This window comes from Labrus mixtus, chromosome 10, assembly GCF_963584025.1.
Source record: "Labrus mixtus chromosome 10, fLabMix1.1, whole genome shotgun sequence".
NCBI lineage: Eukaryota > Metazoa > Chordata > Actinopteri > Labriformes > Labridae > Labrus > Labrus mixtus.
The window spans coordinates 18,461,348-18,480,167 of NC_083621.1; the positions used below are offsets into that span (position 1 = coordinate 18,461,348).

The 18,820-nt window shown below is 38.8% G+C and overlaps 1 protein-coding gene across 2 annotated transcripts in view; it reads left to right on the plus strand.

The window, feature by feature from the left end:
• Nucleotides 1-18,820, plus strand: part of pcdh1b (protocadherin 1b) — a 202,059-nt gene that overhangs the window by 137,547 nt on the left and 45,692 nt on the right. Inside the window, exon 5 of one of the 2 annotated variants that reach the window (XM_061048587.1) lies at nucleotides 11,872-14,011. The exons of the other annotated variant lie outside the window; for it this stretch is intronic. Within the exon in view, the coding sequence (XP_060904570.1) occupies nucleotides 11,872-11,930 (59 nt within the window). The 3' untranslated portion in view covers nucleotides 11,931-14,011. Of the gene's footprint in view, nucleotides 1-11,871; nucleotides 14,012-18,820 lie in introns of those variants that run through there. 2 annotated transcript variants of the gene reach the window in all.

Genomic DNA, 18,820 nt, shown 5'->3' on the forward strand with positions numbered 1-18,820 from the left:
GATTTTGCCACTGAAACGCTCAGATTGGTATCATAACTGATCCAGGCAGAGGTAGACCAGCAACTCCCTTGTTTGTGAGTCACACTTAGTGTTTTTGTAAATCACTGGAAATTAATACTTCGTAAAGTTCAGGAGAACTGAAGGACTGCAGAATCATCCAACATAAAATAATTTTCCCTAAGTAAATGCCAGACTTTGTTTCTCAGCTGCCTTTTTCAGCGTTATAAAAACGAATCAATGAAGTCGCCCTCCTTTAACCTGTCGTCTGACATTATAACCAAATATTTGTGATGCTGCACCGGCTGCATGAACTCAGCGTTAATCAATAAGACTGGAGCCATTGTGCTCTGAGTCAATCACTGTTTCTCAGGATTCTCAAGAGTTCAATGCAAAGCATGAGTCACCGCGCTAACCAGACAACACACAAACAGCAGGATCTCTTCTTTAAACAACAGAGGAGCTGAAGAGGAGGCGATCTCGTTAAAAGGATTGGGCTGGCAGAGGTTGGCAAGGCAACCCTCCAAAAGACTTATCTCTTTTACTTTATGTTTTAAAGACACAAAAAGAGTCTTTTTTTGCCAAATCAGAGGGCGAGACAGTTGAACTCGAAAAGCTCAAAAAGATCAGAGAAAAACTGTGCTGTGTGTGTTAGGGAATCAGAGAGGAAAGGCAAACAAAGCGAGGTCTGAGCCACACCGCCACCTTCGGGTCATTTTCAGCCCCGCCCCCGACTCTGTGGGTGAATGGCGACAGCAAGGTCACAATGTGCCGCGCCGCTCGGTTTATTGTCTGACTTCGCTTTAGTCTGAGGCTCAGCTTCAGTGAGCATCAACAGGCAGTAAATGGCGATCTGTGTGTGTGTGTGTGTGTTATGGTAGGAGTGTGTGGGAGAGGAATGCTATATTGTAGTCATGGTCACACTTGAGAGGAAGATGTTCAATGAACCTCCTATTTCCTGTTCCAGCTAAAACGACACTGAGGCTGGAGATGAATGCGAAGGGTCAGTCAGAAGAAGCAGTGTCCATGACGATGAATATTTTTACTGATACTGAAGATACCCGCTGACAATACCAATTATGAGGTTACAAGTACACATCTCTACCTTTCCTGTCTGCATCTGAAAAGCCAATTTGCTAGTTTGTGGCACCATCATGGATACATCTTTAGATTACCACTTATCCGTTCAATTACTACTTTTCATATCACAGCTATTTGTTTGTTGTAGTCCTTTATATTTCAAGGGAGAGGTCGCCATTACCACCATAGTGTGTGTAGTTTTTTATCACTACTATTATTTATATTGTCATGTTTTACCCTTTTATCCCCTTTCATGCAAACGCTGCCACAACCTGGCTGCCATCACTGCTTCTAGTCATACTATTTTATATGCTTTGGATTACAAATTCAACTACCTCTGTTTCTCCAACTGCCATTCATACTATTGTTACTACCTGTTTAACAATCCGTTTATAATTGATCTGCTATTGCAACTTGAACTACAGCTACTACTACCACACTATCACCTTACTTTGGTCTAGCTCAAAGCTTTGATAGAATAGTTTGTTGCATGATTGGTTCAGAGTTATTTTCTGGGATGCGATGCCAGCATGAGCGTTTCCTTCTTCCATGTCTCTGACCCTCACTGGTTGAGTTTTTTTAGGTCAAATGTCTCCTTCTAACTTCAGCGAGCACACAGCGGGGAGCAGTTATAACAAACTCCCACTCTCTGTGTGATTGAGAATAAAGAGAATGAGATAAATGTGACTTCATAGTGTATGTTAAATCTCCTCTAATGGGCTCCAGTGATGACTCCAGTGTCTTTACACTGCAGGATCTAGAGAGAACCTTTAAATGTTGGTCCAATTTTGTCCCATTGTGTCTGCCATACAGTGACAGAGAAAAGGGAGATAAAAGTCAAAATGGGAACAAAAGAGCTGAAAATGATTTGACCAAAAATAAAAAAGGAGGCGTAGGGAAGAAAAAGCGGAGAAAAGAGAGCGAGCAGAACACTTAAGAGAGAAAATCGACTTTGAAAAATGAAAAAGAGAGAGCGACGGGTCAGAGCTTCACCAATAAAGCAAAGAGAGAGAAAAAAAAAAAGATTCAGCCTTGGCAAGAGAAACGGAGGCATTTTCCTGAGAGCTCTTCAGCCCGGCGGACACTTCCATGCTTTCCTCTCCGCTCTCCCACAGCCATTTAACTGATTTAATTCTCCAAAATGGAGTCTCTCTGTCAGTCTGAGCAGTTTTTTTTCTCAGCTGTCACATCTGAGACGCTCTCCTCAGCCACTTCCTCACTAAATCTGTTTAACAGCAGCACATAAAAAACGACATAAATTCAAAGGATGAGCTACGTAAAACAGCACAACAAGCAAGCCCGAACCCAATAAAAACGGCAATACAGCTGACTACTGACAATGTTATCTAATGCAGGCAATAAGTCAATGGTAACTGATGAAGTGGTGTAGGCAGACAGACTGTATAGATGGTATCAGGAGAGGCTTAAAGCTGATATCTGATGAGTCAGTCAGTCAGAGCAGAGTTAAATTTAAAGAATCTAATATAGCTGGCCCAGTTCTGACACTGAATCTCTGTGATGGAAAGTCAAAATGAGGTCGAAATACACTATGTTTGGCAGAAAAGTAAAGTGAAATCCAGAGAATTGCTCCTGTAAAAAAAAATATCTTAAACTGCAAATCTCACAGACTACTTAAGGAAAATTTGGTCAGACGCATGCTGTGCACCCGAATACTGTGGAATCTGTGAGTTAACCAAACCAAACTCAAGTGTTTCCATTTCTACTAAAAAGGGTCCATTGGCTGCCATCCACAAGCAAGGAAATTCTCCATTGGTTCCTATTCAATGGTGTGAAAAATCGTCCCTATGGGTCCTTTGGTTTGCTCTACTGATTTGGTTGTCTTCCACGCATTTGTACATTTTGAAAGTTAAAATTGACACATTTTGTACATTTAAGTCCCTTAAAGCTGATTTTAGCGTTTTACTGGCTACTTGGGGAGAAGATGTGTACTTTATACATTTAACCACTTACTAACCTACCTCACAACAGTACAGTCCATCCAGTGCTGGACAAAAGGGTGTTCAGTCTATTGTTGACGGTGTGAAAAGGAAGCCCTGGGCTGTGAATAGAGCGAGCTGCTGGACAGCCACCATTACATTATCACTGGCCTGACAGACAGAGAAGGGTGTCGAGACACACTGCCACTTTACTAAGCTATGAAATTTCTCTTTTATGCAGCCAGACAACACTTTGATGCAGGTAGAAATGCCACAGAGGCCTCTCGTCCTTTTTTTACATTCTCTATTGTGTGTAGCTGCTGGAGACCCAGCGTCTGGAGAATCTGACGGCTGCTGCAGAGCTCCTCAGCCTGGTTGTGTCGAGGTTGTGTTAAAAGGGGTCTTTATGTCACTCTCCTCTCCATCTGAAGTCCTGAGAAAGCCTCAGGCACACTCACAGACTGACTGAAAATTCTGAGCATTTCACTTTGAGCCGTTTGCTTTTATAGATACAGCCGTCTCCGTTGAGATTGCTGTTGTTAACCAGCTTTAATATCAGGATCACGTTCAGAATTTAAGACGATCACAACAAACAGCATCCAGAATTCATAATGCATGAAACCTCACCACGTCTCGACTCCCTAGCCTTGAAGATTCAATGCAAAACACAAATGACACCCACCAGCACAGTGCATTCATCTGACAGTCAAGTTTATCATTTGTCACTTCAGCTGCTCAATCATTATGCATTACGTTCTACAATTGTAACTCTGTGTTAGAACACTGTGTTCCCGCCCTGAAACAAACTGCAGACTCTGAAGTTACAAGATTCATGTACACAGAGGCAAATTAACTCTGTTTTTATTTGGGTCATCCAACACATTTTTTTAACTAATGCATCCCAATCATAAGTAAATGGAACCTCAGATTCCCAACCCAAATCTCTACAAACTGAGCTTCTGCCACCCTGACTGAGCTTATGCCGAATAGAATGACCTCACCAAGTGTCTTTGAGTCTAAACAGAACCAAACTGCCGTCGCTTTTTTTATTATCTTAAGGCACCCAAACTACCTTGTTAGTTGAGGAAAAGATCATAGTTTAGGGTAAATAACATGTGATCCTCATCAACAACAACAACATTTCATACTCAATGTCATTCATTAAACCTGTATTTGTATAGCGCCAATTCATAATACATATATAATAGTATATTGGACCCCAATAAGTGGTCTCCTGGTTGACAGGAAATGAAAAAGGCTTTAGTGTGGCAGGCCCAAGACAAACTTACAAGGTTCAGGTTACTTTATTTGGACCCGTAGGTAAATTTGGTTGCAGGGAGAGTCACCAATTCAATTACATCAGGTGAAATGCATGCTGTCTGACATGAAATATAACTAGTAAATCGATAAAATGTACACACATCTATATATTTTCACTTTGCTATTCACTGAACTTCCCTTTAATAAAACATGTTTTATTTGACAGTAAGTCTGACTTGGAGACAGCCTCCACGTTGACTGAACATTTGAACATTAAAGGTTTGTTTAACTCTCTATGCCGTAGATACCCTACTATATCATTGGGTTTATGCCAAACTCTCTCTTTAGATCTCCATTGAAATTGGATTAAAGATGAGAAAAGTTTGTGTATTTGTTATAGTAGATTAGTTCCCTAAACAGATTAGTTCTGTCTTTGTTTGAAGCATGTCTACATTAGATCCATGTTTTTTTTGTTTTTTTTATCGCCTTTTAGAGCTTCTCAACACAATGAAACTTGTCTTAGGAATGTACTTCACTCAAATCTGTCCAGTTGAGATGTAATTATTTGTTTCTTTCTCATCAGTGTTGGATTTAATTAAGCTCTCCATTCCCCCTGCTGCCTCCAGTCTCATAATTCAGAGTGTGATCGGGTATTAAATCAGTTGATCAAGCCTAATGCCCCGGTGGGAGGCAGGTGGCGAGATTTGTAAAAACTTTACATCTCGCCTGAGGGCTTTTTTTCTCTTCAGCAAGGCTTCATCAAAGCACAATTGCTGCCCCACACCCAGCCCCTGAAGTCAGAGCATTTTTTTTTTCTTTTTGACTGGCAGTCTGATAGTTTCTCATTTCTTCCAGAGGACTGTTTTTTGACTGCAAATTTTGAATATATTGAATGAAGTCTGAATATATGGAATTAAACTTTGAATATATTGAATGAAACTTTGAATATATTGAATGAAACTTTGAATATATGGAATGAAACTTTAAATATATTGAATGAAACTTTGAATATATTGAATGAAACTTTGAATATATTGAATGGAAGTCCGTAGTGTTATTTCAGCTGACATATCAGTAAGAGGCAAACAAATTCCTTAAAGATGGATGCACAAAGTGCACTCAGCAATGTTTTGTTGAGCATTACTACTCATAAGCAGTAAAAGTGTTCCTATAATTGATGATCTTCAAGTTGATGCATTCTACATTCTACATTGTTCATATGATTTTGAGTACAAACAGCTCCTTCTGAAAAGTTTTTGACGTTCAACAAAGTATTGGTATATTTCAGCTGAGGTCATTTTGCAAAACCAGCATATACAGCAGGGTGTCTTTTGGATGACAACAATGAAACTGGTGGATTTGGAGAATTGAAATTAGCTTGAATTCCATATATTCAGACTTCATTCAATATATTCAGACTTCATTCAATATATTCAAAGTTCCATTCCATATATTTAAAGTTTCATTCCATATATTCAGACTTCATTCCATATATTCAAAGTTTAATTCAATATATTAATTTCCTGAATGGCTTGCCATATATATATATATATATATATATATATTGTTTTGCATTTCTAAGAAGTTTTTGTTATGCTTTTATTTTGAACTGGTTTGAGCTTAGTTTGCTTTACTTCTATTTGGATAAAAAAATGTTTTTAGTTTGAAAGAAAATAAGGAACTTCCTGTGGTTCAAAGTTATTAATTAAGTTACATTAAGTTAATCATAGAAAAAGGAACTCACTAAAGGTCAAAAAGATGAACAAAAACTTAGATTTTTTTTTTCTAATGTTAATCGATAAAGACAGTATTTTATCTTTGGTTCAAAGTTAAAAGGAAATTTCTCCTCTTGACCTAGCAGTGCGATTTTTCCATGTCATGATACGCAAAAGCAAATTTAAAAAAATATATAATAATAATGAAGTTTGCAGAAGCTGTCTTGGAAACAGAAGGTTGTGTTAACCAGCAAGTTAAATCTGAGGTTAACTTGACGAGTATAAGACCTCAAACAAGATGCCTTTAATTTGGCTTGTGCCCCCTATGGAGCACTTTTCTGTGTCAGTCCTTGTCTGGTTGTTCAGGAAGTTTGTGCTGAATCGCAGCTTCCTCAGGCTTCCTTACTGACCTCTGATCTCCACTGCTGAGATTCAAAAACTTTGGTTTTAATCTTCACAAGAAAACAAAGACAAAGCACAACACTAACATCCACTGTCTGCATACAAAGCAGCTCAAGTGAAAAGAAATATAATTGTAAGTTGTCCTTGAAGGAGGAACACATATTTATCACTTTCAGTGTTTATTAGAGCAGTGTAGGGTAGTGTTAAGATATTGTTCAATGTCTTTTCAGGGTAGAATGAAAAACAGAAGCGTGGATGTGTTTCTTAGAAACCGATTTTTCATTCAGGGAAAGGCCAATACCATCTTATTTATAATTTTAACACCTCAAGATCTGTGCTTACACTTTGAACTTTCTTTTGTGAATTTCAGATTTCACATAGCCCTCATATCAGAGGAGTAAAAGGTTCAGCAACCTTTTGTTGAGGAGTTGGATGTGGTTTGTTTGAAGCTTTGTCCTCAGAAGAACGCAGATGTTTAAATGCTGAGGAGGTTTTGGTGTTTTTTAAACCGGCTCTTTGAACAGGCTGATCGACTTCATGCTTTCTAACCTCTCTCTCTATGAGCAGAGCCCTGGTGTTTGTTTCCCCTCTTTGATTCAGTTTATCCGTAGTAAACAGCAAGGGCAGCTTTCTTAACTTTTCAAACCCAAGGTGCTGCATTCCTTATAAATTTTAAGAAACACAAAAACAACCATCATAAAGGTAAAATATGAAAAATGAAAGAGGTTCTATTCAGTGGAGGGTTTATTTTATCAGGCTGCTGAAACTCAGTAAGCCGTGCTGACATCTGTGGTTCATTCAGGGAGATATTTACATCACCAGTCATGGACATCTGCTGGCCATGATTTATCTCTGAGGCCAATGTTGAATCCAAATGAAAGTAGTGGTACAACTTTTAAGTATCCAGTTTGAGAGTTCTCCAGGTTGAGTCCCAGACTTGCTTTGCATGTGCTCCCCTGTCAGCTTTTCATTGTGTTTAATGTTTGACATCTAATGCTGCTGTGGAGTTATTTTCCCACAACCCCATTTGGTTCTCCGATTGAAGGGCCACTTCAATCCATGAACAACTTGGAGCTGAAGAAGGGTTGAGAGGGCATGCAAAAAACATTTTTGGTCCTTATGCTCTAATTTTCCAAATGCTGTTTGACTTGGTTGAGATCTGGTGGCAATGGTGGTCAGGTTGTATTTGCAACAGTTTATTTGAATCCATGTTTGTGTTAATAGGTAGGAAGCAAACTATAATAGCTACAGTTGTTATTACCAGAGTCAAGGCAGGAGTCAAGCACAATAAATAGGCCAATAATAACTATTTACAATTACCATTAAAACTATGATTTTCAAAGAGATACCTTTGTAATCTTTTTTTTATTTCTAATGTCTGTTTGTGATCAATCTACAGAAGCAAATCGGACCATTAGCTTAAAGACAGAATACCTCTTCACCATTTTTGTAAATCCCATTGGACTCCTACAAGATGCTATAGAGGAGTGGTTCCCATCCTTTTTTTTTACTTAGAGCTCCCCCTTGTATAAAAAAAAAAAAAAACTGAGCTCCCCCAGGACACACACAAAAAAGTGTATACATTGCTGTAACAAATTAACATCCATTTTCACTGTTTTCATTGAATAATCCTTTCAGTATATGCAATGTAATATGTAATATGTTCTTACCAAAACACATTTGTATAAACTTCCAGGTTAGTGCAAATCATATTGGACGACCTCAGAGCATACAAAGCCCTATCCCCTCTCTGAAGTTGAGAGCAGTAAATAGTCCCAGTTCTTACCAAACACACGTATGCCGTCTTTCATACAAATCTCAGTCTATTAAGATGCAGTGTTAGCCATTTCCCCCAACCACAAATTGTAGAGTCCATCTCTTGTACACTAAAGATATTTTTTTGTTATTACCAGTCCAAACAGTCTTGGCAAAGGATAAGGAGCTTTAAACGCTGAGGATGGGAAGTGGATCAGGTTTCAAATTTTCACAAAGCATCAGCGAAACAATAAAAGATACTTTACCTGTATGAAAATGGACTACATTTCAATCTACAGTATGTTATACAGGATTTCATAGCAATGTGAAACTGCTCCGGGATTTATCAGCCAATTGGGGTGTTGAACATCTGTAGATTACAGGGGTGGATATGTGTGCGTAGCATGTCCATGTTGTCCAGTAGAACCACAGTGAGATCTGATGACCACTAAGTAAGCCAGCTAGAGCAGAGTGGATGGTTAATTGCCATCAGCACCAACCATAGCCATTGTCTTCCTCTAACCTTCACCATCCTTTCATACGTTTTTTTTAATTAAAATTTTTATCGACCTTCCCCTTGCCTTTTTCAGTAAGACTGTAAGTCAACCTTGTGGTTAGAATATTTTATCTTTCATGTCTTCATAAAATAGAGAATTAACCTCCAAGCTCAAGGTATCTGTTATTATAACAAGTATCATATCAACTCTTGAAACCTTGATTATAATCTGTAGCCACATTCAGTCTTCTCCAGCGACTTTGTAGGGAGTTTTCCTTAATGTTCGCTGCCCTTCTGACAATATTTAAAAAAACTTTATTTTTAAATTGGTTTGATCAAGTCTTCATTGAACCTCTGTATATTTGAGGAGAATATTCAAACCCGTCCCCCAGTGTAATGCATTTTAGACACCTTTTCCAAAAGTCTTTTCATCTGGGCAGTTTTTGAATTGAATGCATTTTTTAAATCAAGTTTTGTGATTTTGTATTAATAGGAACCAGAGACTATAAGGATTATGCTTGATATTTTCTGGTAATTCAGATGATTTATGTACAAACCTCTGCTACATATTTTAATAATCTAGCTGTAGTTTGTTTTAAGAAAAATGCCAACTGCTTTGAAAATCTGCTGCGTATCAAATTATATGTTTTTTTGTGGATATATATAAAGGTGTAGAAATGCCCTTTCCTGTGATTCTGTTGCCTCTGACGCAGTTTTTTTTTTTTTAAACTTCAAAGCAGCTTCAAGTAGAAAATACTCCAATTGCTCCATTTGCGTCTTTCAAATTGCAGTCCTATTTACAGAGACGAGGAGTTCAGGCTCAGATCTCCACCCTCTGCACCTTCATCATCCTTTTGGTCTGCTGGCTGTGGATTTATGATTATAACCTGCAAACACTCCAAACGTCAGCCACCACATTTACCTTCTACCTTCTTAAATATTAACCCACGCTAAAATTACATTAAGTATCTGCCTCGCAGCCTTGTGTAACCTGGCTTTGATTCCGCACTGTTGTGACCCACTTCCCAGATCAATGACATCTGGAGGAGGAGGAGGAGGTGGCAGGGAGCGGGAGGGAGGATGAGGGAGGGAGGGAGGGAGGAAGGAGAGGTCGCAGGGAGGTGCTGATGATGTCTAACAAACGTGCCCGGCAGGAGGTAACCTCTGGAGCAGGTAGCGTGGAGAAGGCGCTAAACGAGGACGACGTCCAACTGTGTGTTTCATTATGAACAGATGCTGCCGCGATGGGAGGGAGGAGGACGGGGAGGGAGGGAAGGAAGAGGTGAGGAAGTCAGATTTGAAGGGGAGGGAAAGGGAAAGGAGAGAAGTGATGTCAGTGTGTATGTATAAGCTGAGAAATTTGGAGAATTAAGGATGGAAGAGAAGGAGGAGTCTAAGCAGGAAAAAGAAATGATGGCAAGGGACGGGAAAAAGGATGAAAAATGGAAAAAAAAGAAGAGAAAAAATAAAGTGAGGAAGGATTAGATGAGGATTTTAATCCCTGAATCTGCAGCTGAACCTCTGACTGTGTGTGTTTGTGTGTGTGTGACAGTGTGTGCGCATATTAAATGTCCCTCTTTCTTGGTCTTAAAATGCAACCTCACACACACTTGCATGAACTAATGCAAGGTCATGACACACTGCAGCCAACCAGCCAATTAAACTGTGTGAGTGTATGTGGGCGTGTGTGTGTAACTCCAGGCACACGCTGTACAAGTTGATTCATGTTGCCTTATAAATGTCTTAGTCATACAAACAAACACAAAGTTGAATTAAGAGTATTTATTCTGGGACAGTAAGAGTACTAACAGAGTCTAAAGTTTCCTTCAGATTCAGGAGTGACACTTCACCTGGTGCATGTTTCAGAATCACACTAAAATAATCTCTTTATTTTCATTGCACATTTTTTATGAATTTTCTGCGCTTCTCTAATGAAACAATAACAATAACAACGTTCACAAGCCCATCCATATAAAACGTTACAACAAGAGGTAAATAAATAAGAGAAGTATTAAGAAAAATTGAGTGTAGTCAGTGCAGTCTTCATGTCTTAGCATTACATAGCATTCCTCCTTACCAAGATAACATTGCACATCAGATGTAATGCATCACAAGCGGTAACATTGCATCTGCACAGGTGTTAGCCGCAGGTATCAGTGTTTGTCCATTAGCTTTCATCCTACTTCTAAACCCATTGCAACATGTAATATGGCCATGCACACATATTTGTCAGTAAAAATCACAGGTCAACTACACTGATACAGAAATCTCTCTCTACATATCTATTATTATTTGAGCTATGGCAGAGTTACTGCTCATGGCACATTAATGATTTTGATATGCATTAGTAATATATTAACTGTAGTTCAGGCAGATTTGACAGATCAGGATGCCATTAGTCAATCTTTATTTGTATAGTGACAATTCATCACGTGCAATTTCCCAAAGACACTTGACAAAAGAGCAGGTGTAGAGCTTACTCTTTGTTATATGATTGACAAAGACCCAACTTGACCCACCATTAGCGCAGCACTATGCAACATTTGGCAACGTTACTATGGCAAGAAAAAACTCCCTTTAAACAGACAGACAACTTTAACAACTATAGTGACAATGAAATAGGGACGACTGATAATGTTAATTATAGCAGGCATGACATCTTAGAAGTAATTGTAAAATATGCAAAATATTTCATAATCAGCTTCATTAAAAAGGAAAAGCATTTATGTTAGATTAGCATACATTACTCATTAGCTTTTGCTCAATACAGTTTTCTAAGTTTTGTGCCAAATCCACCATATTTTTTCTTTAACAAAAAGTGTGCTTTATTGTGCCCATTTCAGATTTTTTGAGTGTTGCATCAAGTTTGACCATTTCATGAATTCATTCACTTGAGTAAGACTTGATTTTTCCTCTTTTTTTACCCTGAGAAAATGAAGTGATTTCTGTAAGCACTGTGACAGTAACTTTATGCGCAGTTCAATTGTTTGTGCATTTTTTTATTTGATCAAATAATTTTATTTTTTTGCGGCTTCTTCAAACCGCCCCCTACATTTTTAAATTAGCTTCCTTTTTAAGCATTATTTTTTTTTGTCTTCCAATCTTTTAATTATTCCTATTTTTTGTATTGAATTTACTTTTTTTCTCATTGATGAGACATTTTGCATGGAATGTGTTTTCTGCGTTGCGTTACCTGAGGTGTAAGACGTTCGTATCTATCCTCTTGTAGGTGGAGCGTCGTCGAGCACCGAGCCGGAGAGAGGGGCCGGACAAAAAAGACTGCCTTAAGACAAAACTAAAGACACAAAGAGCATCTAAAGCTTCTTTTTTTTTTTCTTCTTCAATTTACAAAAAGAAAACAGATTAAGTCCTCAAGCTTTTTTTCCTCTCTGATGCAGTTGTGAGGATTTTTTCTCTTCCCTTCCCTCCTTGCCTGTGGTCGTGAACTGCTTTTTTTGCTTCATGTTGCACATTCCTGATACAAGTTTTTCGTCAAGGGGAATCAAATCACACTAAAGCAGATGAAAGAAAACGTTTTTTTTGGAGAAACAGCCTGAATAACAAAGGAATTAACCCTGTTTGGTCCTTCTGGGGTCCACTTTTTCCCTCCTCGACCCCTGTAGGCCATTTTTCAGGAGGTGGATTTGTACATTTTTGTCAACGCTGCGCTGTTTTCATTGTGGATTTAACTAAAGCCTGAGTGGACTCGTCCAATCGCAGTGGATTATCGGCTCTCCACCTTTCATTGTTTCTTTTTTGCTCTTGTTGCTCTTTTTTCAGCGCTTTTCAGAATGAGAACTGTGGTTCTCAAACTTTGTTTTTCCAGGGTCACATTTTATGGGCGAATCAATCTTTTTTCTGACCTGTTTTTCATATTTTGATCGCCCTGGTGCCTGTAGTTGTTGATTGACAGTCAGGGTTCGGAGGACAGGGTGAACAGCAGATAATCAGCTGACCCGCCTCCTCTCATCGGCCAATATAAACTCTGGTAGGAACCGACAGGAACTGTTGTTGAAATATTTTTGCTCCCCAAAGTTCCCTCTCAATCATTCCTCTTAACTTGATCGAGACATTTAGTTACAGTCCAACATTAGAGTCCAACAGTAGAAATTTCAGTTTCATCTCTGTGCATCCAATGCAAAGTTCTGTCCAGGACATGTTAGCCTAGCTTAGCATAAGACTGAAAGCAAGAGAAAATCTGCTAGCTTAGCTTGAAAAAAGAAGAGAAAGAGAAAGAGCTTCATCAGCATACAAATATAAGAAACCATCAATAAATACAATTTTTAATCAGAAGAAATCCATTAAATACAAATTTCCAACACTTTCATAGCTGTTTATAAGTTATTTTGAATCCTTGTAGGCTAATTAGCCCCACATAAAGCAAGGTTTTGTATTCCATGCTCAAACAGGTGAATACACATATTGTAGATCCCAAAACATTGATAGCATTTGGCCAGTAGGTGGTACAATACAAACACAATCAATTGTTAAAACAAATTAACCCACAATGGGCGGGAACATTTAGTGAATTTCTTTCTGATTCTGGTTGTATTTCTGAAAACAGTAAATAAGATGAGAGAATTATCTCCACATGCTCTGTCCGAACTCTTATTTTGATGACTTAAATTAGCTTTATTGAAGTGTGACTTAAACCAAACATAGCTTAAAAAAGTAAAAACAAAGGTGTGTTGGAGCTATGCTAGCAGTTTGCCCTTATACTTTAAGTCTTTGTGCTAAGCTCCTTCAAATGTTACAGGTCAGTAAAACAACAAAATATGTTATTATTTTCATCAGCATAATTAATGTTTGGATCAATTAAGAAGGAAGGATTGAAGAACAATTATGCTAGTTAGCTAACTGGATAGCCAGCTAGCTATCTGCTGCTAATGCATCTTTGAACCAAATCAGCCCTCCATCTTTATCTCCCTCTTCCTCTGCTTCTCTACCAGACAAGTGATACAGCTTTTAAAGACATAATGGTTTGTTTTGTAATGGTTTAACTGGTTTAACTGAGAAGTTAAAACCTCTATTGGCCTGTAAGTCAGATCTCTGCCTTCTTGTATTTTCCAGTAAATAAACGCGTGTAGGACTCAGCAGGTTGGTTAGTGCGACAGCTTAGTAACAGATGAGTAACCATTGATCCAGGCCTGGAATATTTGTATGTAAGTACAACAGTGTGTTAATTCTGAACTATACCAGTATGTTTATGGGATATAAAGTTGTAAAATGGTGTATGAGTTTGAATATTTGTAGTCATCACTGGTTTGCTGTAGGAATCAAACAGAGCAGCTCAGTGACCCGCTGCTGTACCTGTGAATGTACTTTGTATTCAGAGGTTTTTATTACATTAAACAAGTGCTGATATCATTCATGTTGTTGTTTTAGTTTCTGTATTTTGGTTAAAGGTTTTTGCCTGAGTCCGTATGCATGAAGAGCTTGCATAGGACATCTGCGGTGTGATTCAGCTTAAAGCTACTGTGAATAGTTTTTAACTGATGTTGAAATAGCGAAACAAACCCACACAGAAAAAACCCACAGAGTGATGATTTCATATTCCAATGTAGTTGTTATATGTCTGTCACCCCTGGCACAGAGAATGCGATAAACAGCACGTTGCGAAAATCAGCCTTTTCTTTTCCATGCCAAAGATTCATTTTGAGTTGCACTTATATTGAAGTCAAAGTGTATTACTTTTTTTTTGTCAGAAAACACTATTTACACCTGTACAGGAGTAAATACTTTAAGTTTATTAAGCAATTTATTAAGCAAGGGCATTAAATCGACAAATCCCACATATTAAAACACTCATTACTTTTTGTTTAAGAGCCAGAACCAGCTGTTACATGACTCTCTTCAAATCAACCAGACTCCAGAGGCAAAAACAGTAATTCCTACATCCTAGAACACGGGAGTTGCTTGTCTACCTCTGTGTCAGCTAAATAGTAAGTTGATGTTATTATGCGATTTTAACGTGTTAAAGCATTCCTCTAAAATAGAATAACACACACAAATAACCCACTTCTATCTAATGAAGTTCGGAAACACTTATATTGTGCAAGGTAAAATCGCATTTTTTTTCAATGGAGTCTGGTGGCTTGTAAGAAAGTAACTTTTACAGCTGTTTCTAGGAGCTTACTATGAAAGGTTTTTCACAATAAGCCTGTTTGTGGCTAAAATAACAACTTTTAATAGGCATAGTTTTTAAGTTTTCCAACCATGCTAAGACTGAACTAAAGAGGAGAGACTGCCGAATCGGAGTTTTAATCACGTTCACACACCTTGGTTGCTCTGATGAGAAACAAAACTCTGCTGCGTAGCCGCTGAACTGAACCGAAATTGATCTAAAAATTAATTCAAATTTCATCCAACGAGGTCTAAGAAGTTTAATCTCTACCTTAATCCCACCATTAGCGGTGGGGCGAGTGAATCCGAAGCCCTCTGGTTGACTCCTGTGACTGTTATTAACTTTTCTCTTCTGAAAGTCAGAGAGTTCAGAGGAAAGTAAAGTAGGGATGTTTCATCACACATCGTCTCTCTCTTTTTGGAGTACTTTGAATGCATGTATTATTTGGTTTTACCTTCACATTTATATGGCTGTATAGTTTGCTATCATAAAATAGCTACACACCCCCATGGTCAGGCTACAGTAAAGCAGAACACCTCATTTAGAAAAACATCAAATACATTATGTATTCATTTAAAGGGCTTTACGATAAAATGGTGTTTGTAGTTGTGTTGTGTATCCTTTTACTCGAGCTGGTAAGTGCGATGAGCGCGGCTTGGTGGTCAAAAGCTGCACAAGAGTGAAAAGTCATCTGACGATGGAGTCACAGAGGCAGACAGAAGGAACGCTCAGGATATTTTTGCGTCTATATAATAATAGATCATGCAGTCACTGACGCTGCACTGCATTCAAAATAGATTAAAAGGTGTTTACCTACGTGTGTGTTTCTGTGTGGGTGAGTGTTGTGAAAACTTTGTGAGGTGTGTGTGTTGGCTCCCTCCCTCGGGTATGCTGCACACACACACACACACACACACACACACACACACACACACACACACACACACACACACACAAACCTTGAGGCGTTTTTATGTGTGTACTGCTGTCATTTAGACTGTGCGACTAAATTTCACATCTGCACTTATGGTTTCACATCCGATAAATACTGATACATCATTGTTTTTCTTATGTGTGGAGTTCAAACTACAAACAGATATTAGTGTGAACTTGAAAAAAGGTCTCTGGTCTCCATGTCCACTGTCTTAAAGATGTTGCACTGACAACTTTGTCGGTTTTGTTGCAGAACTTATCGTCTTTAACATTATGCTACACTGTCAAACAAAACAGTTACAACCTGGGAACATTTCATCCCTCCCCATGATCTCGATCACACAGATAGTTAAGAGTTGAGATATTTCCGTTTCCATTTTTCCCAATACAGAATTGTTTTAAAGTTATTTATTGGGGCCTTTTGCATTTTCCTGGATAGGACAGCTGAAGAGAGACAGGAAATGTTGTTAGGAGAGAGTGGGGCGTGACATGAAGCAAAGGGATGTAGTCCAATTCAAACCACGGGGCGTGCAACATAACCGCTAGGCTATTCGGTGCCTCACAAATGGGGTTAGGGTTAGGGTTATAGACATGTGGTGTAAGAATGAATGAAAAACCGGTGGTGCCGCATCAACCTTTTTGCAGAAAACATGATCCCTCATACCCTTGATGATATATGTTGGTGTTAAAGGTTCAGAACAGATCCGTACTCTAGCTTTGCTGAGGAGATACTTTCATCATTCATTAAGCCCTCTAAACCTTCCACATCGCGCTGCTCAGTGTGTTTCCATTACCAATAAAACATAGCCTTATGTGTTGCAAGTCTTTCATGTTCCAGACTTGGCTGGCCCTTTAAGAGTGTTTCATTATCTCCCGCTTCTATCTGTGCTGCTAATCACACAGAGAAAATGAATCACTGCTGTAATGATGGAGTGAACGAGCCAATAAGAGTTTGGAATGGATCGATAAAGAGCCAATCAGAGGGGAGCGGAGACAAACACTCGAGCTCTGTGGTGTGTTCAGGTTCAGCTCTGTAGATCAGGGAGACGGTCAGGGTGTGTCTGGATCAGGTACAGATGTTTCAGAAGTGTGTGTGTGTGTGTGTGTGTGTGTGTGTGGTTGTTCTGGAAGAGTTTGACGTCTCTGCCTTTTAAACTTATCTCCAGTGGTAAATAAAGAGCTAAAGATGTTGTGTGTTCGTGTGTTTGTGTGTGTGTGTGTGTGTGTGTGTGTGTGTGTGTGTGTGTGTGTGTGTGTGTGTGTGTGTGTGTGTGTGTGTGTGTGAAAACCAGTCCATACTTAGTGCCGCTGTTATATTTTAATTAAAGCTGAACAGCGGCCTTAATTACTGCCATGATAAACAACACCTCTCCCTCTCTCTCTCTCTCTCTCTCTTTCCGTCGTTCTCTCTTTCCCCACCCTTGTCATCAAAGCACTAGCAAAGCTTGCCCAGATGTACACACTCTCACACACACACACACACACACACAGAAAGCCCGCGGTTGGTCTCGACGGTGCAGCAGAACTGTGTTTATGGCTGTTAATGAAAACTGAGGCCAGAGTCCCAGAATCCCAACGCTAATCACCATCCAACTCTCTGGACAGGAGAGAGAGAGAGAGAGAGAGAGAGAGAGAGAGAGAGAGACGGAGGGAGAGAGAGAGTTTCTGAGAGACCAAAGCAAATTCATGTCTGTATGTGCAGTAAAAGATAAAAAGTGAATCTGTGGAGAAGCAGCAATTTCTCTGAACGTGTTTATGTATTTATGCTTGCCATTGCACTGTGTGTGTGTGTGTGTGTGTGTGTGTGTGTGTGTGTGTGTGTGTGTGTTTACATGTTACCTGCAGTGGGCTTTTAGTGCAGAAACAACGCATGGCACACAAAAGTGTTCATGATATGAACTGTGAATGCGTACATTCAGCAGTGTTGTGTATATTTTCAAGTTTATGTGTTTCTGTTTGCATTTCAAATAGTTCAAAATCGATCATATACGTGTTTTCTTTCTGTATATATCCCATGGTAAAAGAATGTAACGTATATTTAGAGTTTGTCGTATATTTTTTTCTTTTAGGTTTGTTTTCAATCAGTAAGAGTAACACAGTTTTCTAGGAAACAAGACAGTTGTTCAGTTTGGGAAAATATCTGTAGATTAGTCCACTGACGATTTATGAATATGGACGGTGGATCTCTGCATCTGTCCTCCTGTTGTGAAGCCAAAATATCCCCCCAAATATTGTGCTGTTGATGACCGAAGGGAGCTGACTATATAGTGGGATCACCCCCTCACCCTATCAGTTAACCAAATCACACATTAAACCACCAAACCTTCTGTTCTTGTTTGAACGGTAGACTGTACTCAGAAGGTCAATGAAGCCTCTCTTTCCTCAAATGTAAATCCAATTTGAATTGACTTAAACCTGCAGTCTTTCTCATGGCCAGCAGGGGGGAACATGACTGGCTATAAAACGGAGTGGCTCCCATCAGGTCACTTTCATCCCGTTATTCAAATTTGGTCATTCCCAGCTCTAAAATCAAGATGGCGACTACCAGAATGTAAAACTAGCTTTACTTCGTGAAAATATAACAACTTATTCTGCACATATAATATTTCTGTAACTCAAAATGATGCCTGTTTTCTGAATAGGGCCTTTTTTTTTGTAGCTTGTTGCATTTCAACAGTGAGCGTTGCATCCTCTTATGACTCCTAAATCCTGAAAATTACTTAAAAAACCAACATGAAAGAAACATATTTCTCCTTCATCTTTAGAATCACACCATAACTTGCTGATACGATGATACTGGCTTTTACTTCAGTACACAGGTTAAAAGTTCACCACTGCCCCCTACAACACAATATAATGTTCTTTATCTATAAGACACAAAGTGATCTGTTTTTTAAATGAAATGAATTTATCCTGGGGTGAAGAATAATCTTCTGGTCAACATAGGCATTGGTATTTTTAGGGAGACTGTTCAGTAACGTTTGATTTAGTTGTACAGTTATGAATGCTTAAATGAAACCGTGTGGATTATGAAGTTATATAAAGATAATAAATAATGTCTGTCTGTATAAACTAATGATAATGTTGTGAGTCAGAGATCTCTGCTCTGCTGCTCTCAATC